The sequence below is a fragment of the Sturnira hondurensis genome, unplaced genomic scaffold, assembly GCF_014824575.4.
Source record: "Sturnira hondurensis isolate 20B ecotype Veracruz unplaced genomic scaffold, ASM1482457v3 Scaffold0017436, whole genome shotgun sequence".
NCBI lineage: Eukaryota > Metazoa > Chordata > Mammalia > Chiroptera > Phyllostomidae > Sturnira > Sturnira hondurensis.
In genome coordinates, this window is record NW_028090067.1 from 18,529,303 (window position 1) to 18,553,337 (window position 24,035).

The 24,035-nt window shown below is 39.0% G+C and overlaps 1 protein-coding gene across 5 annotated transcripts in view; it reads right to left on the minus strand.

The window, feature by feature from the left end:
- The window catches only part of MRTFA (myocardin related transcription factor A), a 142,137-nt gene that overhangs the window by 56,651 nt on the left and 61,451 nt on the right, over nt 1-24,035 (minus strand). Inside the window, exon 1 of one of the 5 annotated variants that reach the window (XM_037068110.1) lies at nt 2,996-3,501. The exons of 2 other annotated variants lie outside the window; for them this stretch is intronic. In XM_037068110.1, the coding sequence (XP_036924005.1) occupies nt 2,996-3,203 (208 nt within the window). In that variant the 5' untranslated portion in view covers nt 3,204-3,501. Of the gene's footprint in view, nt 1-2,995; nt 3,502-24,035 lie in introns of those variants that run through there. 2 more of the 5 variants (XM_037068111.1, XM_037068108.1) reach the window with 2 other exon arrangements.

Genomic DNA, 24,035 nt, shown 5'->3' on the forward strand with positions numbered 1-24,035 from the left:
GAGAATATCAGAAATGTAAAATAAATCATGTAACAAAGACAGTGACATTAGAGCTTTAAGAGTTTGTAGATATAATAAATTACCAGACTACAAAAAGGATTTGGTAAGCCTCATTGGAGCAGCAGCATGTAAGTCACCTTTGAAAGACTTCATAAACCAGGGATGAGCTGCATGAACCAAGACCTGGAGGTAGGAAATACTATAAGGACTTAATCAATATGCTCCACTTTAGCTGCAGCCTTAAGTTTGTGAAGGGGGATAGTGGAAAGTAGCTGGAAAGGCTGGCTAAATCAGACTGTGAAGGGTCTAGAACTGTGCTATCCAATAATGAAGCCACTTGCCACATATGCTATTTAATCAAAATTAAAACTTCAGTTTCTCAGCCACTCCACTCATGTTTCAAGCCTCAACAGCCACATGTGGTTGGTGGTAATCGTACTGGACAGTACAGATACAGTACTGGGCCATGCCGTACCAGAAAGCTGTATTAAATCACAAAACATCAATCTTTCATGGCTCACTCTTCATAAAAAGTGCGCATCTGATCCTTGCCAAAGTCTATTAATAAGAAAAACCATAGATCCTAATGCTATAAGAGGTAAATCAAAAAGCTTGTTTCCTACCTATCCTTTTGGGCATTTCCAACTGTCAACTAAAACAATGACAAAAGTATCACATGTGGCCTCCTAATAATCCTAAACAATTATTTTTAAAAATGCGTGCCAGCCTTTAAAATCTTTTTAAAAAATATTTATTTATTTTTTTAGAGAGAGGAGAAGGAAAGGAGAAAGAGTGGGAGAGAAACATCAATGTGTGGTTGCCTCTCATGTGTCCCCGACCGGGGACCTGGCCTGCAGCCCAGGCCTGTGCCCTGACTGGGAATCGGACCGGTGACCCCCTGCTTCACAATTGAGCCTGTGCTCAATACACTGACCTACACCAGCCAGGGCTAAAATCTTTTTTTTAATTAGGAAAAAAAGACAGAACTAAGAAAACTACACAAGAATAAGATCGTTAGGGATTCATCTATAACAATAAAACACAAGACTAAGAAGACTCATTTCCACTGTCTGTGCATCTTCAAGTTTTTGAAGAAGGAACTTATCTTTATCCCTCAAAAACCTGCTTCGGCCCCAAAGGAGTAACATGAAACATCCTTTATATTTTCACTACCTAATGCATAGTGTATTTCTTTTGTGCAATTTACAAACAATATGTATTTATATTCGTAGAACACATAACGTGAGTCTTCTCAAGATCCAGTAGACATTCAGATTCTAAGTGCAGGTTCTAAGCACAGTAAGAACAACATAAAAACACAGTCAATTGCTTACGGTAGTTGTCCATAATTACCATTTTGATCCTACCTTTGAAAAGTCTGCATTTCTAATTCCTATGTACTTCTACATAAAAAACAAAGATACTCTTAATTCTCAGATTGAAACTCTAAAACACTACAATCCTCTCCTTCGGATCTCAAAAAGTCAACAGCAACAAACAGCCCAAACATACAACTCCTGAGCCACACTACCTCTCTGGCTTTCAAATAATCTTCTGTTGCTGTGCTGTTTCTTAGACAGTGCAGAACACATCTACATATTCAAAGAAAAATCAACTGCTCTCAACCAGTCTTTGCAAACTGAGCACTGATAAACAATCATTCATCTCTGCAGTGGATTCTTTCACTGCTAATTCCACATGCTCAAATCATCTTGTCAGAGGTTCATAAAGACCCGAAAGAGCTTAAAAATTCAAAAGAGTTCTCTAAGTTTTTAGAAAAGTAGAATTTATGTAATCAACACTAATAAATATACATATAAATTCTGGTAATGGATAATAGAGTGTATCCAAGATAGGAGAGGAAAAAGCTGATAATTCTTTTCCATTCGCATTTAATAGAATTTGGATAAAGTCCGTATCCCCTCTTTTTCCATAACCCAGAACTCTTCTGAAAGAATTTTCCTCAAATTTAAAACTGAACTTCGTTGCAGAATTCAAATGTATCCATGTTTGTTTGTTTGTTTGTTTGTTTGTTTTTGCAGTTTCAAAATACAAAAGAGGGATGTTCATTAAGGAAAATTCCTTTACGGGTGTTAAATCTAATTAAGAGTTTCTTGCTATCTTTCATACCACTGGATGAAATTCTAATGTAATTCTACGATTACTAAAAAGATTGGTAAGGGCAGTCCAAACTGTTCACTCTAACCAAAACTAACATGTATACAAGTAAAAAGGCTTCCAAATGTTATTTTACTTTAAATTACGTTATCACCCTGGCTGGTGTGGCTCAGTGGACTGAGCGTCAGCCTGAGAACCGAAAGGTCTCCAGTTCCACTCCTGGTCAGTGCACACAACTTGGTTGTGGGCCAGGTCCCCACCGGGGGCCATGTGAGAGGCAACCACACATTGATGTTTCTCTCCCGCTCTTTCTCCCTCCCCTCCCCTCACTCTAAAAAATAAATAAATAAAATCTTGTTAAAAATTGTAAGAATTATGTTATCTTAGTGTTACAAGACCTTAGAGGTCATCTATCCACTTTCAGTACTTAGCACAGAAGAAACTGAAGTCATAACCATCCATAGCTCCCTGTTTATTTGTATAGTATTGTACCTACAGCCAAAGTATGTTTTATTGACAAGACACTATACTGGACCCATATAAAGGGGAAGAATCCCACCTTACTAAAGGAAAGTTTTCCATTATTCTTCCATAATCTCAGTTTGGTATATGAGCTCTGCATGGGTAGAAAGAAAGGAGCAAGAAAGTAAAAAGTCCTGAATACTGTACAATCAGGTCATGAAATATACCCTAAAGTACCATTTCCAGTTATGTATCTGTTCAGTGCTCAAACAGCTTTAATAAAAACACTGGGACAATAAACCACCAAAAGTCAAAGCTTGGATGGCTACAGAGAAATGGGGAGTGGATAAAAGACAGGAGTAAGTTGAGGAGAAAAAAAAAAGCATGCAAATCCCAAAGAGATAAATATGCCAACCTTCCCGTAAACTGTGATAAGGGGCCAAGCACACTGCTGAGTAGCTGTCCTTTTCCGGCGTCAGGACAATCCATGAGAGTGGCAGAATCCTGCATGTGTGATGATGATTCTTGGTCTTCTCCTCCAGTATGCTGGGGGAGATGTGAGACTCCAAAGGCCAGTGTTGCAATAAACCCGTCTTTCTTCCCTCACTCCTTAAAGAGGCCATTTAGTATTTGCTGAAGATCTGATTAGCATTGTTCTTTAGGTTAAAGTGGGTACTCCATTTCTGCAGGTTGCAAGAACAGCTAAATCCCAAGTTTCCTTAGGGAGTGGGCATTAAAAGCAGTGACAGCAGAAGGTCAGAATCAGTAAGCCTCCTGGAAAACATTTCTTCCTGTCAGCACTGGGCCTCCGACACAGACACCTCCCTCCTCTACCCAAATGCCAAAAGGCAGGACTGATTTCAATGTGTAGACCTGGAAGAGAAGAGGGTTCCCTTAGAGAAAATGCTCACAGCCACCACCAACCAACCTCATTCACCCAAAATAGTAAACAGTTGGTTTCTCTGCTCAGAACTAAAAGGCTTCTGCCAGACAAGCAGCATCACATGACCAGGTTCCCTCTTCTCTCCTTCACCTCCTTCCCTTCTTGTGCAAAGTCTGCACCAAAGAGGAACAAAGAGTTAAAACACTGCACTGCACTTATTACACTTGGCATTTGTTTTGAAAATGTTTATAGATGAAAGATACCAAACTAAGAAGAGGAGAAGGTACAGAGAAAAACTAAGAAGAATTTACTTTCAAATAAGCCACACCACAGCATTGAAAAAAGTACCATTAAACACAATAGTTAATTGGCAACTGTGCTCAATAAATGAACAAATGAATAAACAGACACTTCTTAGCAATCTGCAAATATTTTGCTGACAAAAATCTCTAAAAAAAAGACATAGCTTGGTGCATATGTGATTTTTTCATTTAGAAAGAAAAGGAAGGCTCTTAAAGATGCTGGTTAGGGTCAGAGACCATGGACTGCGACAAGAGCATCAGCCCGCCAAAAATCGGAGATTCATACTTTTATTTTGTGGACCTCAACTTACCTCACAATCTGACTTTACTCCTTAAATATCATAGTCCCACCCCTCAAATCACTAGGTGGGCAATCAAGGCAGCTACGCTAACAGAATGAATGGAAAAATGTACCCAGCTAATTAAGGAAACAGCTGCCACCATGACATACACCGATATTTTCAACTATGGGGGTGGTGGTGGTGGATAATAAGGATGGTAGCACAGCTGGAGCCAGATGTGCCACCAGATTCTTCTCCTAAGGTTCTTCAGCACTTGGAAGTTGAGCAAGGCACATAGTGTGGAGGCATGGAAACGAAAACCTCTACAATGGGTAATTCATTCCAGTAGAAAAGTAAGTAAAATATAAGAATCAATTTTGTTGCCATCATCTACCACAGCTCCCACCCAAAAGACCAACCAGGGGGCTTTGAGAATAGAGTTGATCATCTTCACCCACCCCACCCCCGCATTATAAGATGCTCAATTAATATCTGTAAACTGGATAAGAAAAAGAGGAAAATGAAAATATATACATCAGAAAGCATTAATTTAATCAATACCTCTCCACAACAAGACCATACTAAAATAATTATTACAGGAGGTCCTCCAAATAACATCCTTTCATCACAGAATTGATGAGATGTCATAGGAACTGAACTCTTGTTTCTATCAAGTAGCCTATGTAAGACTGGTTTCATTATACACCACTTAGCGTAAGACCACAGAACCCACCTGGCAACATTACACGAAGACTTGCTATATAGTTGGCTAGTGTTAGAATACAAATATTATACTACCAATAAATAATTTGTGGCCAAGATGAGGAGCATGTGGCACTCCCAGACATTATTGGGGACAACACAAAATAATAATGTTACTTTAGAAAACAGCTCAGAAGTTTCTTATCAAGTTAAACTTACACTTAACCATACAACCTAGTAAATCATATTCCTAGATATTTAAACAAAAGGAAATTAGAACATACATCCACATAAGGAGCTGTACATGAATACTCATAGCAGCTTTATTTTAACTGATAAAAACTAGAAGCAACCCAAATGTCCTTCAACTTATGAACAGAACAAAAAATTGTGGTATATCCATACATTGAAATACTACTTGGTGACTAAAAAAAAAAAACAAAACAAAACAATTATTGCTACAGACAATATATACAAACACCCAAAGCTAGTGAAGGAAGACAAACTTTACAAAAGGCTACTACTGAAAAGTTGCATTTACATGAAATTAAGGAAAAGGCAAAACTATCAGGGAAGAAATAAGACCAGAGGTCGCCAGGAGTTGGGAATGGGGAAGGAGACTATCTACAAACAGGTATGATGGGACTTTTTGGATGGCCACATTCTATGTATCTTGATTGGGATGGTGTTCATCAAAATTTTAGTGTTCATCAGAACTCACTGGCCCTGACTAGGTTGGCTCAGTTGGCTGGAGCGTCATCCCACACCAAAAGGTTGCGAGTTCATTCCCTGGTCAGGGCACATATGGGAAGCAACTGATCGGTTTCTCTCACATCAATGTTTCCCTCTCTCTCGCCCTCGCTCCCCCTTCCTCTCCCTCTAAAATCAGTAAACATATCCTTGAGTTAGGATTTAAAAAAATTAAATCCACTGAACCACACCCCTGAAAAGGGTGACCACTGTTATATATAAATTGATCTCAATTTTTTTATATTTTATTTATTTATCTTTAGAGGGGAAGGGAAGGAGAGAGGAAGAGAAACATCAATGTATGGTTGCTTCTTATGCATCCCCTGCTGGGAACTGGCCTGCAACCCAGGAATGTGCCCTGACTGGGAAATTGAACCGCGATTGTCTGGTTCACAGGCCCATGCTCAATCCATTGAGCTACACCAGCCAGGGCTTGATCTCAATTTTTTAAAAAGCAGATTATGAAATATTACACAAAGAGGCAGAATGGAATAGTTAAGAATACAGGCTCTAGAGCCAGACTGCCTGGGTTTAAATCTTGGCTCTGCAAATTACTAGCTGTGTGACCTTGAGATCTTTAATATTTCTCTGCCTCCACTCAGTGGGAATAATAGTATTCACCTCAAAGGGTTACTGTGATAAATGAGTTAATACACTTAAACAGTGCCTAGTCTATAAGCATTCAGTACATGCAAGCTAGTGTCATCACACAATTATGTAACACTTACATAAATATGTCTTCGTGCACAGAAGAGAGTGGAAGAACAGCCACTACCTGAGTGATGGGAATAGGATGATTTTATTTTCTCTCTCCCTGCAGTTTACCTGTTATCTTCTACATTTTCTACACTAAATAACTCTTCCTTTAAAATAAACAAAAAAGTTTTTTTTTCCTCAAAAAACAATGAAAGGACACAGGGCTGGGATTTAGGAGTCCTGTTTTTTAGCTGTGCTGCTAATTATTTAGTTGTATGACCTAAGGGTGTCACCTTCTCTCTAAAAAGGAGGGGCTGGAACAGATACGGTGTCCTCCATCTCTAAGAAGGAATGGTTTTCTAGAATTAACGGTGGGACTACACAAGCTATACCCTTTACATTGTTTCATTTCTCTTTCCATACTTACTGGGTGCAAACCATACACAAGGCTCTGTGACACAGACAGATGAAACACCCAAGTGCCTGCCTTCACAGAGCTTATTATACAAGCTGTTCAAAGAAACACAGACAGACTTATACCCAATTATTCAATTCATCAGCATGGTAAGTGCTCTGAAGGGAACACAGAAGCGGCCTAGCTGGGTCTGGAGGAGTCAGAAAAGACACCTGAGCCAAGAACTCAATGGTTAAAAAAAGTCACCAAAGAGATGAGGAAGGAAATTCCATCCAAAGGAGGAGGAATATACAAAAGCAAAAGGTGTAAAAATAGCAATTTCTTAGGGGATGGAAGATAGAGAGAAGGAGAAACAGAGAAAGAGCATCAGACAGCAGTGTGGAAATGAGGAGGGCCAACACCAGGAGCAGAGGAGGTCAGTTAGGAAGAGAGAGATGAGCATTCAGACCACTGACAATTTCCAGAAATCATATGGGACTGTAACTGTTTCATTCTTATTCAAGTATCTCTATATGCCACAAATAACTCTGATAAATATTAGTCTAATATGTCCTTTGCTATATTTACAAATACAGCATATACTTACAAAAACTTGATAAACATAAGTATCAGTTCACTTCCATTTTCCATGGTTAGTAGTACACACTTGTTCATTCAATAAATATTTATTGAGTGTATGTTATGCACTGGACAGAAGAAAGACACAGAAAACAAATGAGCAACCAAAGCAAACAAGAGAAGCAGATCACTGTTTCTTCCACACAAGAACTACTGAGATGTCTACCCCTCAGAAGCAGAACAGAGGCAATGTGATACAGTAGCTGAGAACTTTGTACCTGGACCAGACAGAGCTTGTTTGTTTGTTATTTGTTTGTTCAAATTCTTGCTCTTACCATCTAACCACAGTCTGGCTTTGCATAAGTCATTTAACCTCTTGAACTTTCATCTCACCTGAAAATGGGGATAACATCACCAAATTCATATGGTTTTAGGGTGAATTTAATAAGATAATTAATCATCAGTATGTCAGGTATATAGAAAGTGTTCCATAAATGGTTCCTTTTATTTTATTATTATTTAATTTTAATTTTTCACCTTTTAGAATAGCTCATAATCTCCCACTATAAAGGCAAAAATACAGGGTAGAAAATAAGAGGAGCAAGGTATTAAAAAATCTGTTTAACATTACTAAATTAACATTTTAGTGAGTTCACAACTATTTTCTTGTAAAAACATCATGCTCAGAACTAACATTCCTTTAACATTACTCAAGTTGTTAATATCTGCCTACATAATAGGACCTAGTAAATTAAATAAAAAACATCACCAAAAATAGGGAGCCAGTCACAATGTCTTCTGGGATTCATCGTTCTGACTCTAACACTGAGTCATTTAAAGAGCAGAGCAACCCAGAGTACTGATAAGGAGTCTGCACACCAATGTGGAGCACAGCTGCCAGAGCACACTGCAGGCTGACCGTTCACTGCAAATGGAAACAGAAAAACCAAGATGGAAAGAGAGTTTTCTAACTCACTGCCTTTGAGTAATCACAACATCCAAGAGAAGAGAAGCACAGCAATTAATGTTTCTCAAGTAAGCAAACAAATAAAAACAAAACCCTGCTGCCCCCCTATAATCACATACTCGAAATGTTTTAAGCATCTTTTAAAGTGTTTATTTCTCACACATGACTCTGAAAACAGTAACAGTCATTTAAAGATTTTGAAGGCAGAACATACATACAATACAAAAAGAAAAGTTCTCTGTGAAGAGATCTTAAGAGTCAAAATAATTTTATTTAAACTTTCCCCCATAAACTTCCCTTTGCAATGAAACTAGGCAGTAACACTCCAGATCAAACAGAATTTAAGAAGCAGAGGAGAACCTGCACAGGATTTTCAAGTACAGTCTACAATTTTTTAATACCGAAATAAAAATCTACATCTGTGAACAAAAAGAATAGCATACTTTTACATCTCTTCCTCTTATTAGTGGTTTACAATCTCCTTTATAAAGACAGTCCTCTGTATCGTACTTCCAGGTGACCCCAGGACCTTTCTGCCTCCCTAATACTAAAGAGGACACCTTTCTGCTGCGTTCTTTTGCTTTCCCTCTGTCATCCACGCACAGCATGGCAGCAGCTTATGAGCCTTCCGAACAACCTGAGCATCCCTGCTATGCTCCTTTCTCTTAAAGTTCTCTGGCTGTATTGTACTTTAGGCAAGAAGAGTCTAAAGAAACCACAAAGACAGGTCCAAGACAGCTGAGCTAATGAGGCTAGAAATCTGTCTATGTGTGCTTCCCCGTAACTGCTCATGATCGTCCTATAACATATCACCATTTGCTCTTTTTCAGTTGTCCAGCTGTCACCAGTCAAGATCCACACATTATGAACTGGCAACAAACTTAGAAGCGTACAGTTTGAAGAAAATAACTATTTGATGATCTTAAACTACATTTCTGCTGGCTCTTTCAAATTACTTCATTGTTTTTGATTATTCGCATCTTTCAAGGGTTGAAAGCTGCTAGAACTCCCCAGGACAAGGCCAACTCCCTTCACTTATCTCTTCTAAACAAGAGTACAGCATGTCAATTCTTCTGCAGATCCAGGCATTTTCCCTAGATATCAGAATGCCCAGCAGCCATTCACTTGGTAGGGTTACATGTTTTGCTTCATAGACACCAGACCTCTAGTATACGTAGATACATACAAGCTCCAATCTGAGGACAGTAAAACAGGAGCCGCATTTAACTACATAGTGTCTGTAATCTGGGGACCTGAAATATAGCCCATTTATTGAGCTCTCTAAATGGTACAACACTTGAGAGAGTCAATTCCAATTTGGAATGCTTCATAAGTTTAAAGAGTGGTGCCCTTCATCATACACCTTACCTTGAGACTCTGACATTATTCAACAAAAAAAACATTTCTTATCAAGACTGTACTGCAAAGATGGTATTAACATTTCCCATGATATTTTATAAAAATAAACTATCTAAGGCTGCACAGGTCCTCTGAAAAGATTCAGTAAAATTTACATGAAAATAATTTCATAGCTTTAAATCTAAATGGTTGAAGTTAAGGAAGTTCAAAACTGGACTGGGAGTAATGAGTCTTCTCTGTAAAAGTCTGTTATTTTAAGGAAATAAATATATTGTTTTATAATTGCAAATTAATTTTAAGAATTCAAAACTGACCACCCCTTGCTTTTTTATTTGATTGGTTTCTTGTGCAGGTGATAGGATTCCTGTATAACTTAGTGTTGTGTCTTATAAGGTTTTTGATTGTCTGATCTATTTGTGTATTTTGCATTGAGAGTATTTAAATGTGAATGGTGGACATTTAATTAATGGTTTTATGTGTGTGTGTATAGATTCTTTAAATATATATAGAGATTATATATATTATAGAATATATAATATACAGAATATATGATATGTATTATAGAATATATATATATTCTTTATCTCTAAATATTTATCTTGCCCTGGCTGGTGTGGCTCAGTGGATTGAGTGCCGGCTGAGAACCAAAGGGTTGCCAGTTTGATTTCCAGTGAGGGCACACGCCTGGGTTGCAGGCCAGGTCGCTGGTAAGGGGAACGTGACAGGTGACCACACATTGATGTTTCTCTCCCTCTCTTTCTCCCTCCCTTCTCCTCTCTCTAAAATAAATACATTAATTAATTAGTTAAATTAAAAATTTTAAAAACCTTAAAAAATACTTATCTTAAAAAACTATAATCAAAATGTTCCTTCAATGTTCATCAGATGTTTTCTATGATAAATTAAAAATTAAGAATCACTTAATAAGCACTGGTGTGGCTCAGCTGGTTGCAGCATCATCCCATAAACTAAAAAGTCGTGGGTTCAATTCCTGCTGAGGGCACATGCCTAGGTTTCAGGTTCCATCCCTGATTGGGGCATGTACAAGAGGCAACCAATCAATGTTTTCCTCTTGCATCCTCTCTCTAAAATCATGTCCTTGGGTGAAGATTAAAAAAAATACCTAATAAGCCAATAGTAGATTTTAGGACAATTTATGCTATGCAGTCAACTAAAAAAAATCATGTACATTCTAGTTGTAAGCAAAAGTGCTTGGGCCAGATGCAGGCAGTAGGATTATGTTTCTATTTTTCCATTTGATTAGTCTCACATATTTAAAATCTAGGTTTCTGGCTTCCTTTAAAAATAGATCTATCAGAGTTGGCCCCCTACCCCCCAGGGGAGAATAAGCCTTTTCTGTAAAAGTTTGCTATTTTAAGAAAACAACACGAATGGTGAGGAACAATTAAAATTACCTCTAACCCTTATATTTTTATGAAAAGCAACAGAAAGCCATAATCTTTTTCTGAATCCAGATCTTGTATTTAAAAATCACCCCCGCAAATTCAAGCAATCAAAATGATAAGGGGAAATATAGCAAAGATGTCACTTAAATAAATGAGAGACTACATAAGCGTGTGATAAAAAAATCCTCAATTTATAAATTCAAATTAAGGTGTGTTACCAGGGACACTTCACTCTTTAAAATAATGAAACATTCTACGTTGAAGTTGACTCTCTGAGTATGCCGTCAGGAAATTCAAACCTGCCACCTGCTCATGTCTGTCATCTTGACACCCTGACTCAAAGTTTACCTATTCCAAGAAACCTTTCCTAATTAACCTCAAAAATCTCTGGTTGCTCTTCCCACAGTACCTTCAGCATAAATTTTCCTCTTACTTTTTTTAGCAAACAATTACTTCTATCTCCAGCTGAATGCTAACTCTTCTTTTTTGACATTTAATATATTTTTTGTAGCTATGAGTCTGTCCCTGTTTTATTTTTTCTTCAGATTCTGTATATAAGTGAAATTATATGGTATTTGTCTTTCTCTAATTTATTTCACTTAGTATAAAAATGTCTAGGTACATCCATGCTTTCACAAATGACAGAGTTTAATTATTTTTATGGCCAAGTAATATTCCATTGTGTGTGTGTACCACAACTTTTTTAATTTTATTTATTTATCTTTAGAGGGGAAGGGAAGGCGAGAGGGAGAGAAATATCAATGCATGGCCGCCTCTCGTGTGTCCCCTGCTGGGAACCGGGAACTGGCCTGCAACCCAGGCATGTGCCCCGACCGGGAATCGAACCGCGATCGCGTAGTTCGCAGGCCCGCGCTCAATCCACTGAGCTACACCAGCTAGGGCCACAACTTTTTTTTTAATTTAATATTTTATTTATTTATCTTTAGAGGGGAAGGGAAGGAGAGAAGGAGAGAAATGTCAATGTATGGTTGCCTCTCGTGAGTCCCCTGCTGGGAACTGGCCTGCAACCCAGGCGTGTGCCCTGACTGGGAATCGAACCGCCATCGTGTGGTTCACAGGCCCGTGCTCAATCCACTGAGCTACACCAGCCAGGGTGTACCACAACTTTTTAATACACTTGTCTGTTATGGCACTTGGGTTGCTTCCATGTCTTGGCTATTATAGATAATGCTGCAGTGAACATAACAGTGCATATATCTTTTTAAACTAGTGTTTTGAGTTTCTCTGAATATATACCCAGAGGTGGAATTGCTTGGTCGTAAGGCAGTTCCATTTTAATTTTTTTAGGAACCTCCATACTGTTTTCCATAGTGGCTGTAACAATCTGCATTCCTACCAGCAGTGCATGAGGGTTCCCTTTTCTCCACATCCTCACCAACATTTGTAGTTCATTTATTGATAATAGTCATTCTGACAGGTGTGATAATTCCATGTAGCTTTTGGGGTAAAAAAAATTATTTATTTATTTTTAGAGAGGGGGAAGGGAGGGAGAAAGAAAGGAACTGAAACATCAATGTGTAGTTGCCTCTTGAGCGTTCCCTACCGGGAACCTGGCCTACAACCCAGGAATGTGCCCTGACTGGGAATTGAACCAACAACCCCTTGCTCCACAGGCCAACACTCAATCCACTGAGCCACACCAGCCAGGGTTCAATGTAGCTTTTTTTTCTTTTCTTTTTTTTAAATATTTTATTTATTTATCTTTAGAGGGGAAGGGAAGAGAAGGAGAGAAATATCAATGTATGGTTGCCTTTTGTGAGTCCCCTACTGGGAACTGGCCTGCAACCCAGGCATGTGCCCTGACTGGGAATCAAACCGCGATCATGTGGTTCACAGGCCCACACTCAATCCACTGAGCTACACCAGTCAGGCCTCAATGTAGCTTTAATTTGCATTTTTATAATGATTAGTGACACCAAGTGTCTTTCCATATGTCTATCAGTCACCTCTATGTCCTCTTTAGAGAAAAGTCTATTTGGATCCTCTGCACATTTTTTAATTGGATTGTTTGGTTTTTTTGGTGTGGAGTTGTATGAGTTCTTTACAAATTTTGAATATTAACCCTTTATTGGATGTGACACTTGTGAATACCTTCTCCCATTCAGTAGGCTGTCTTTTCTTTTTGTTGATGGTTTCCTTTGCTGTGCAAAAGCTTTTTAGATTAATGTAGTCCCATTCGTTTGTTTTTTCCTTTTGTTTCCCTTGTCTGAGGAGATACATCAGGAAAACAATATTATTAAAAGAAATATCATATTTTACTGCCTATGTGCTTTTCTAATAGTTTTATGGTTTTGATCCTTACATTTAAGCCTTTAATTCACTTTGAGTCTATTCTTGTATATGGTGTAAGAAGGTGGTCTTGTCTCATCTTTTTGTATCTGTCCAATTTTCCCAACACAATTTATTGAATAGACTGCTTTTACCCCACTGTATGTTCTTGCCTCCTTTTTTATTAATTGGCCAGATAGCTGTGGGTTTATTACTGGGCTCTCTATTTGTTCCACTGATGTATATATGTTTTTATGCCAGTACCCTGCTGCTTTTTATTACTATAGCCTGGCAGTATACTTTGATATAAGGTACTGTGACACCTCCAACTTTGTTCTTCTTTCTCAAGATTGCTGTGGCTATTTGGGATTTTCTGTGGTTCCATATAAATTTTTTAATTATTTGCTCTAGTTCTGTGAAAAACACCATCTGTCTAGAGTGGGTTTGGACTCTGGTGAGAAAATTTTCACAGTGCCCCATGTCTTGAGAGGCATCCTAAGCAGGCTGGAGTCATGCGCAGCTTCACTGGGCTCCTTCTTTTGCACTGCCTCCCTCCTTCTAGTGGTGTGATTGGAAAAATGAGTAAACACTTGAGTTAACACTCTCAAATGGGTTACTGTAGAAAGAATCTATTATTAATGTTTCTCCATTTTAAAGAAAATTCCAGCTGAGATACATCTTCGTATCTAATTTTAGTATATGTGCTGCTGAAGTGAGCTCACGTCTTTGCATCTACTAAAGGTAGCCCCAGAGGTTCATCCCATCCATGCACAGAACACGGCAGTTTGTGTAAATAAATCTTACTGGGAACAGACAAACCCATTTTTTTCACACTTCATCACCATCTGTGCTTTATTTTTAAGTTTTGTGTTTTTGCTATTTACTTAATCAAATGGGAAACTCAATTATCCTCAATTTCATTAGGAAAGAAACTTATTTTTCCCTAGAAGCCACCATGCTAATCTTAATAGTATCACATACGTGCCAGGGATGTACTGTATTCTATGTGCTCTATACATACCAACTTTTTAAAAAAGATTTTATTTATTTATTTAAAGAGAGGGAAAGGGAGGGAGAAAGAGAGAGAGAGAAACATCAATGTGTGGTTGCCTCTCACATGGCTCACACCGGGGACCTGGCCTGCAACCCAGGCATGTGCACTGACTGGGAATCAAACTGGGGACTCTTTGATTCACAGCCCGAGCTCAATCCACTGAGCCACACCAGCCAGGGCCATACAACTTTTTAAATCCTCACAAAACGCAGTGGTTCTCACTCCAAGGTGATTCTGTCCCTCCGCCCTAGAGGACATTTGACAATACCCAGAGACATTTTTGCTTTTTACAATTGAAGGGTCGCTACTGGCATCTATGTAGGCAGCAGCCAGGTATACTACTAAACACCCTAAAATGCACAGGACAGTCCCCTCACAGAATTATCCAGCCCCAAACATTAATGGTGCTGGGCTGAAAAACCCTGCAATGTTTCTACGAGGCAGGCACTTCTGTTCCCTAAAGGAAGAAACTGAGGCCTGGAAAAGAAGTAATTTGCTTAAGGTCACATCACTAGCAGATGGCAAAGCCAGGATTTGAACCTAACAGTCTAGCTTCAGAATCCATGTTCTTATGAGACCTTTCACAAGAAAGACCCTATTTGAGAAGCTTACCCATAACTTTCTCTCCCTCTTCTTATATTCCAGACTTGTTTGGGAGAATAATTTATTTGTTCTTTCATTCAAAATCCCATCTATCCATCTGCCATCTACCTGTTTGACAAGTATTCACTGAGCATCCACGATGTGCCTGATACCATTCAAGGCAATTCTACATGACCAGATAAGACCTCTGTCCTTGCGATAAGCTCCCCACTCACATCCCCCTGTCATCCTTACTAATCCTTTAACCTGTTAAACACGACACCTGAGCCTGGAAAGTTTTCCCCCCAGAAAAACATGAGCATGGCTCACTTCATTTCATTCAGGTCTCTGCTTAAATGTCACTTTCTTAGAAAGGCCTCCTCTGACCAAAATTTCTAAATTAGCTACAGACTCTTACCATCTATCCTGTTTCCCTGCTTTATGTTTCTTAATAGCATTTCTCATTCCTAATTCCTATTATGCTTATTGTTACTGACCTCACTCTCAGCAACAGAACATAAGCTCCATGAGAGCTCTATCTTTAGAATTGAGAGTTTACTTGTCACATAATAAGCATTCAATTAATATTTGTTGAATGACTAGATTAGCAAACATCTTTTCAATATAACTATCTTTTCATGAATACCACTGCTCACCTGGACTTCCGCAATTACCTATTATTTGGTCTCCCTACAACCTTTCTTAGCCCCCTTCAATTTACCTTCTACATTGAAATCAGAATAATCTTTCTAAAATATAAATCTAATGCCATGCCTCTACTCAAAACCCTTCAATGACTTTCCATTGCTCTTAGGATAAGAGCACTAACACAGTTTTTCAGGGTCTCCTTGAATCTGTAAGTTATCTTCTTACCATTCATCTTCTCACATTTAATAGCTACTGTCATAGCATGCATACATAGCTAACATGCACTGAGTAACTGAGTGTGTGCCAGGCATTAATCTAAGGGCATTATATGTCCTAAATCATTTAGTCCTAATGCGTGAGGTAGGAATTATTGTTGTATCTATTTTCGGATGGGAAAACGGAGGCACAAAGAAGTAACTGTCCAAGGACAGCTAGTAAGTGAGAAAGCCAGATGTAGCCCAGGCAGTCGGGCTCCAGAGCCCCGCCTCATATGCAGTGTCCCCACTGTCTCTCCAGACCAACGGTAACAGAAGTCCATCTCGTCCTCAACGGTGCCATTTTCCTTCACAACTCCGGGTCTTCACATCGTTCTCACTGCTGAAACACACTTCAGGTCGTAGCTCAAATGTTCCTTCCTCTGCAAGGCCTTCCTCCACTGTTCCCAAAATTGTTTGGATCCCTTCCTTCTCCTCCCACGGCATCCTAAATTTCCCGTTATAACCCCCATTCTATTTTATTATAATTATTCATCTTCCTTCACCAATAAATTTCAGGCTGGGTGCGCATAGGGAATATGCCTATCTTATTCACCACTGTACCCCAGCACCTGGCACAGACCCTGGGTTACATGAGGGGCTGAGCGAACAATTTCTATGGCACCAGCACCATGAAGCCTTTTCTAACCCCCTTCTAAAAGAAGCAATTCATTGTTTCCCTAAGAACCCTGCTCATATGGCAGACATTTTATGCTCTATATTTTGTTATATATCTATGGGAAATAACATGTGTGTATTATTTTCCTGAATGCTTATAAAAATCAGTTATATAATCATATTTATGGGACCTTTAGAGTATCCTTCATAAACTCAGCACTTAAAAAGTAATTACTGTATACAAGGGATCTCTGTGTATTATTATTATTATTATTTTATCCTCACCTGAGGACATGCTTATTGATTTTGAGAGAGGGGAAGGGAGGGAGAGGGGAAGAAAAGCATCAGTGTGAGAAACACTAATTGGTTACTTTTCATACATGCCCTCACTGAGGTCTGAAACTGCACCCTAGGCATGTGCCCTGACTGGGAATCGAACCCATGGCTTTCCAGTGTGTGGGACGACACCCAACCAACTAAGCCATACCAGCCACGGCTCTCTGTATTATTTCTTACACCTGCCTGTAAATCTACAATTAACTCAATAAAATGTCTACTTAAGAAATAATTACTGAAAGAGATAAAAACCTCAAGACAAAGGGCCCAGCATGCTTGGGCGCTCTCCCTCTGGGGAGCAACAGGCGCCATTCCCTTTCCTTCCCGCCCTGCCCCCACTCCCCCGCCGCCCCCTCTTCCCAGGCATGCGTGTCCTAAATTCTAAGGCAATGAGCAGCTGGCAGCTTGTGTCGGGCTTATCGCCCAAACCCGTCCCTATGGCCCTTTTTTCTAACTTTCCAGTGAGCTAAGGCACCCAGCACAGGCTCTCCATTGAGTCTATGCTATCTTTTTCTTGCTCCTCTCAGCAGGCCTGTTCTTTCCCTTTAGGAAGGAAGGAAAGGAGGGAGAGGCAGGGAGGGACAGAAGGAAGGAGGGAATAATTACTGAAAGAAATAGACTGACAAATAACTACTCACAGTTTAAAATGATTCCCCACTATCTGATGAAGACCAAACTCTCCAATCTAACATTCAGGGCCCTCAATAATCTAGCTCCTTATTACCTTCTTCAACCCAATCTTCCTTTCCAACTCTAATACCTCCAATTCTGATCAAGGAGAAAACTTTCACACTTCGTTTAGTTTCCTGTTCTTGCCTAGGGAAACTCCTCCTCTCTGTACACCTTTGATTCACCCTTACCTTCTCTGACTCCTCTTGCCTATCCACACTGCGCTTCCCCTCAAAGGTCCAGCTCTAATCTTGCCTCTCCTGTGAAGTTTTCCTGACCTCATTTATCTCCTTGCATCTCCAAAAAAAATAAATTTCCTTAGCCTCAGAATCATTCCTCTACTCCCCAGAAATCCCTCAGAGTACCTACCAGAGTGTTAAGTATATAATCAATAATAAATATTTGCTAATTAAAAAAGAAGTCTCACAATAGCCATGCATATTATCTTCCCTCAACCACCCATGCCGACACAGTAGAAGCTGTTACACAGAACGACAACTACCTTTTTGTCTATATTTGTGTGAAGTACTAATGCAGTTGTTCCCAATTTTCCAGAAAGTGACAGAGCTGCCACAAATGAGCCAACTGCACAACTCTTCCCCCCTCAGGCCCAGAGCCTGCTCAGCTTATCATTCCATACTGGCTAACAACTGTATAACTTCTCCTCATCTGTGACACACAGATAAAAATAAGCAGAGGTAGTCATATTCTAAACATCTGCTGGTTCACACCTTCTCCTAATAGGGAGATTATTGTTTGGACACCAAGTATCTACTCTACCTCTTACAGGGCAAACATCTTGTTTGTATAAATAAAGTGCTTTTGTAAACAGAATATAGTGACAATAAAAACAAGAATTTGAAAGAGAGATTTGCCAAAGAAAATCCCTATGATGATCTACTCTTAGTATAATTCAGAACTGGTAAAAAGCCAAGTTCTTCCCACAGTCCATAGAGATTTGCCTTGGCCTTCGGCTATTTCTCCTAAGTGGGAGATTCCAAACTCCTAAAACTTTCTCCAGTTAGTTTCTCTTTCTCATCCAAGTGGTCAAAGTTGTCCTATAACAACATACCACACAACTGAAAAGCTAAGTTTCTCAGCCTGAATTTTTGTTTATACCTGGTAGAAGCTACAGCTTTCTCCCAGAGGGATTTCAAAATGCCTAAGCTTATCTCTAGAAAACTCTTCAAATACTTGCAGTAACCTTATGGCAACAGCTTTGCTACTAAAAAATTTCCCAACATCTTCCTGTTTTGAAAGGCCCTGCTGAAATCCCCCTCCTCATCAAGGGGAATTTGAGTAAAAACACTGCCAGCTTCAAGTTCCCTTAGGCAAATTTCCAGCCCCAGTGCAAGGCCATGAGGTTAAACATTTCTCAATGACGCAGGCTCCCTCAGAGGGAGGAACAAGGTGGGGGGAAAATCAAGACTTACTCTTCCCAGTGCAGTAAATCAAGAGACAGCAGCCAACTCCTAAAAAATAAAATACAAGTGAAGTTTAACTATATACTGTTTGCTTTGCTAAGGCCCCCAGTAGGAGCACAGAACCAGGATGAGAGCTGTGGGATGGGAGAAAAAATGATTACAGAAACAGCAATTCAGCCAAATCAATAGCTAAATCTCTAGAGAATCTAGAATACTAATACATGTATGTTTCCAGCTACTGTATAATTTATAACTAAAGCATAGGGACTGAACTGGTGGTTGTGGGGTAAGGAAATGGAATCACATATGAAGCAAATCATTACTTAGGTTTAAAATGTGTATAAGGTGGAAGACTGGGAACACTCAGGAAAAGTATGCTTAGTTGACTTCCTGGGGAAAGAGTGTACAGCTGATGGTCACAGAGAAGGCAAACTCATCTGAGGGACTGGTAGGGCTCTTGGGCCGTTAGCCAAATGCTTTTAAGATAAAAGAATGAAATAAAGGGAGAACTGTTCCCTTAGAACTGATTTATACATCACAGAACTTTAGAGTCAGAAAAGACCTATCACAAGAAGATTCCTGTTGAAAATATTGCTATATTTGTATAATGCTTTAAATAACAAGTGGTATATACCTGCTATGCACCAGGAACTGGGGAAACAGAAGACACCGCTCCTGCATTAAAAGACCTTACTTCTAATGATGAGCCCTGATAGAAGCAATAACGTAATTAAGTAATGCTCCAGCGGTTTGTACCAAGTATGGGGAAAGCACAGAAGGAGCACCTAAGTATGTCTGGAATCAGACAACATGCATTTCAGGAGAGGCAGCCCCTGCTGGGACTTGAAAGATGAGTAGAAGTTAGTGGGCTGACAGGCAGAGAGACCAATGGTCAAAGCAGGGTGAAGATTGTATGAAAAGAAACAGAAAATTAAAAGAGCACAGAATGTTGTGGAAAATAAAAGCAGTTGAGCACTGCTGGAGACTGAAGGTGGAAGTAGTAAGAGATAACCAAAAATAATTAGAAACCAAACAGACAAATTAATAGTTTAAATTTTACCCCATAAGAAATTGAAGAATCCTGAGAAGAAAAAATTATTAGAATTATTAGGAAAAGTATCCTGGCAGCTGTATGAAGAACAGATTAGAAGGGTCAGGTTATAGGCAGGGAGATCAATGAGAGGCTACTGAAACCACAGTTAGAAATGATCTGAGCCTGATCTAGGGCAGTGAGACAGAACAGGAGTCTAAACAGAGGTAGAATCGACAGAACTCAAGATACCAAGTAAATGTGTGGAAAAGAGGAATTATGAATGACTCCTTGGCCCTGGCAGGATAGTTCAGTTGGTTAGAAGGTCGTCCAGATATGTCAAGGTTGAGGGTTTGATCCCCATCAGGGCACACACAAGAATCAATCAATGAATACAAAAATAAGTACAACAACATATCAGTATCTCTCTCTCTCAATCAATTAAAAAAATTAAAAATAAGAATAAGAATGGCTTCTAATTTTCTGGATGGGCAACTGGTACTGAGTTAGGGAATGCAGGGGTAGTCATGGAATGATACATCAATTTTAGTATGTAAAAGGCTGAAGTGTATGTGAGTCATCTAGATTGCCCAAGTGGGAAAATTCACAGATTAGAAGAATTCAGAGCACAGGATACAGACACAGACATCCTAGAGATACAGATACAGACATCCTGATAATTGATAGCTGAAGCTACAAGTTGGGATGACACTGCTGGGGGAAATGTACAGAGTGAGAAGAAAAAAGGGTCAAGCACCAACCCTGGGAAATGCTAACATTTAGAGGCAGGAAGAACACAAGACTGCAAAGGGACTGCATAGTGGACAGGAAGATAGAAGTCAAGCTGGAGCGAGAAGGGTGTCATAGTTCAATTGCCCAGGATCTGAATCTTTCTTATTTGGAGGAAATTTCATAATAGGGGGAAGACAGATACCTCTTCCTACTACAGAAGCTGAAGAGAACAGGTAGTCTCTCAGCACCTTGGCATCAAGCTCACAAAGATAACCTAAGTCTAGCTAGTAAGTCCTCCCATTTAGAACTTCAAAAACCAGGGGAAACTTAGAAAAGTTTCCAAACTTTTCACACAAACTTAGAAAATATAATCAGAAGTTATTCAGGGCCCTGTCCCATGTGTCTGTCTATTGGTGGAAATAGCAACAAGAATATGCTGGAGACCAGGCCAGCAGCAGTGGCAAAAAGGTTCAGTGAGCAGTGCCAGTGAAAGAGTCCTCAGCAAACCACTTCTGTGACATGAGCATCACTATGTTTTACTTTGCTCAGTTTCTGCCCTTTACTATCCAGCCTTCTCATTAAGGCTATGCACTATCCAATAGTCTCCAAAAAAATTATTTTATGCCGAGGTTAACCAAGATTACACAAAGAACCCCAAGTAATATAGAATGAGAAGAGAGCATCGAATGGGGTCAAAGAGTAAAGAAAAATCAAGTAAGCGGAGGCCTAAAATGGGCCCACTGCATAGTGTGACTAGGTGATCAGTGGTGATCTGGGTAAAACTGTTTACCTGTGTTATCTCATGCCATCCTTACGACACCTTCTAAGGAAGATAAAACAGGTACTACATCTTTATTTATTTATTTTTTAAAGACTTTATTTATTTATCTTTAGAGGGGAAGGGAAGGACAGAGGGAGAGAAATATCAATATATGGTTGCCTCTCATGGGTCCCCTGCTGGGAACTGGCCTGCAACCCAGGCATGTGCCCTGACAGGGAATCGAACTGCGATCGTGTGGTTTGTAGGCCTGCGCTCAATCCACTGAGCTATACCAGCCAGGGCCATCTTTATTTTTAAAAATGATTTAATGAAAAAATTGAGGCTACAAGAGATTAAGAGGATTGCTTAAGGTCATACAGTTCTTTTTTCGACCCAAGGTTGCCCTTGAGAAAGTTATTTTATAGATGCTCATTAAAGGAAATGTTAAAGTCTATACTAATTCAGGTACCAAAAGTTAACTAATACAGATGATAACCACATATGGTTCCCAATATTGGACTTTCAGCTTTTTCAATGTGGGCAATACAAAGAGAATCCTAACAAAAACACTGGGATCCCTGTAGACAACCACCTAGAAACATACCTCAAGGAACAAGAGGCTCCTTGTCATTCACCATTCCCATGGCTCCTTCACTGGTCATTACTTAAAGAATACATCATCAGCTACAGGACTCAAGTGAAATAATAAGGAATCTTCTATCCCTAACCATGAGAACCACTGTGGGAATGAGAGGTTGAGAGCTATCAAATGAAGATGATTATTTCTCAACTTCATTCCTCTGGGATATGTCACAGCCAGGAAGGGAGAAATTGGAAAAAAGCAGCTTTCACAAGCTGCCAAATCCATGTCCTAGTCCCAGGGGATAATTAACCAATGGGGTTTTGTGGAGTTGATGTCATGTTGGCAGAGGCTAACGTTTTGTGGTTGAACATGTAGCCTCTTGATATTTAGCTACAAGGCTAAAAAGGATGACATCCTGAAAAGCCAAGAAACTCATACCCATAACACCACCACTTAACAATTTGAATCTTAAAAGTAATTTGTAAACTTTTAACTGATCCAACTTGATCTGAATAGTTTACAAGAGCATCTGTTAAACTATAAGTTTTCTAAATCTTATTTTATGTAACTTTTGTTAGAAAAAGAAAATGCTAAACACTTCCAAAGAACAAAGACAATTTTAAAAGCTTAAAGTAACAAAAGAAGGAAACTAGAAGAAAGGGAAATTATTCCAAGGAACAAAGTCTGTTTGTGGCACGTGACTCCCACTACCAGCACACCAAGTTTAAAGGTGGCTGACGTCCTTATGAAAACAATTTTTGGAACTGAGCACACCAAGTCAAGAGCTTTCAGAAGCACCACATATCTCATAAAAAATTGTCCACCTTCACCTTAAAAGTACTCTGACAGGCAATGGGTAAAAAATCAGCACGGAGGGATAAGTATTCAGATACTAAACTCTTGATTTGGGCTTAAGCTATTAAATTTCAAAATGAACACTTACCATTTTAATAAAAATTGTTAAGTCCCTTGACTTAAAAATGCCACGATGATCTTCCGAAGCCTGAGAGAAAACTAAATACAGTAAAAAGAATAAAAAATTAACCTCTAATCAATTACTGAAACATACAGTGCTCCCAAATACGTGTCAGTGCCCTACGTGAAACAAGAGACAACTTTTGGTTCAATCCTGAGTAGCACAGTATATTGTGATACGGATACAAATGTTCTGTAGATTTATATATCTTGGCCATTTCACAAAAGGTGAGGATAACCTTTATCAAAATGAATGAAAGAGAAGGAAACATGATACCAAAAAACATGACCTCTACATCTTATAAAGGAACTAAAGAGTCATCCTTAGCAAGATGGTTTATGCTTGCTCTGTGAGAGAGAGTTTGGTTGGGGGACCTAAAAACCGAATGTTTCCGGAGTAGCTTTCTTCTTCCCAATCTTTCCAATACTTCACATTCACTGCATTCATTCATTAACATACATTTATTTAGCACCTACTGTAAAGCAAGCTAGACAGATGCTGGACATAAAATGGTAAAACAAAATTAACAGTAACAGATAAAACATCCGCCTTCACAGAGTCTACAATCTAGTAAGGGAAATAAACATTAAACAATTAAAAAATCCCATAAATAAACTATAACCTAAAGTATAGGTGCGTGAAGAAAAAGAGGATGAGAAAGAATGAAAACCACTGGAGGGGAGAGGCATTCTCCGAGATCTGAAGGGTAAGTAGTAATGAAACAGGTAGGAAATCAGAAGGAAAGAAGAAAGGTAGATGGAACCTAGAAAGCAAAAGGGCAAAGAACAGGAAGTGAGGCTGAAGAGGTATAGGCAGGAAAAGAAAAAGTGAAACCACGCATACTGGGAAACTAGCCTGCTAGTGGAAGAGTACAGATATCCACTTTAGGACTAAATATCATCTGAATCCTTATTCTAAACTATCTAAACTAGAATATGATCCCTATGAAGGTGGGGACCATATGTTTTTCTAGATTCTCAAACATCTTTCATATAACATTTAGCAAATTCTACAATTACATCAAAAATATTTTTCTTTATATTTATCAAGACTTTCTAAAAATTTCATATTAACCACCTTAGTTGGAAATAAATATAAATTTGGTTAACACGGAGTTGGTTGGCCAAAGCCTGACTCCAAGGATCATCAGGATAAAGCTAATGGTAAATTATCTGCAGCCC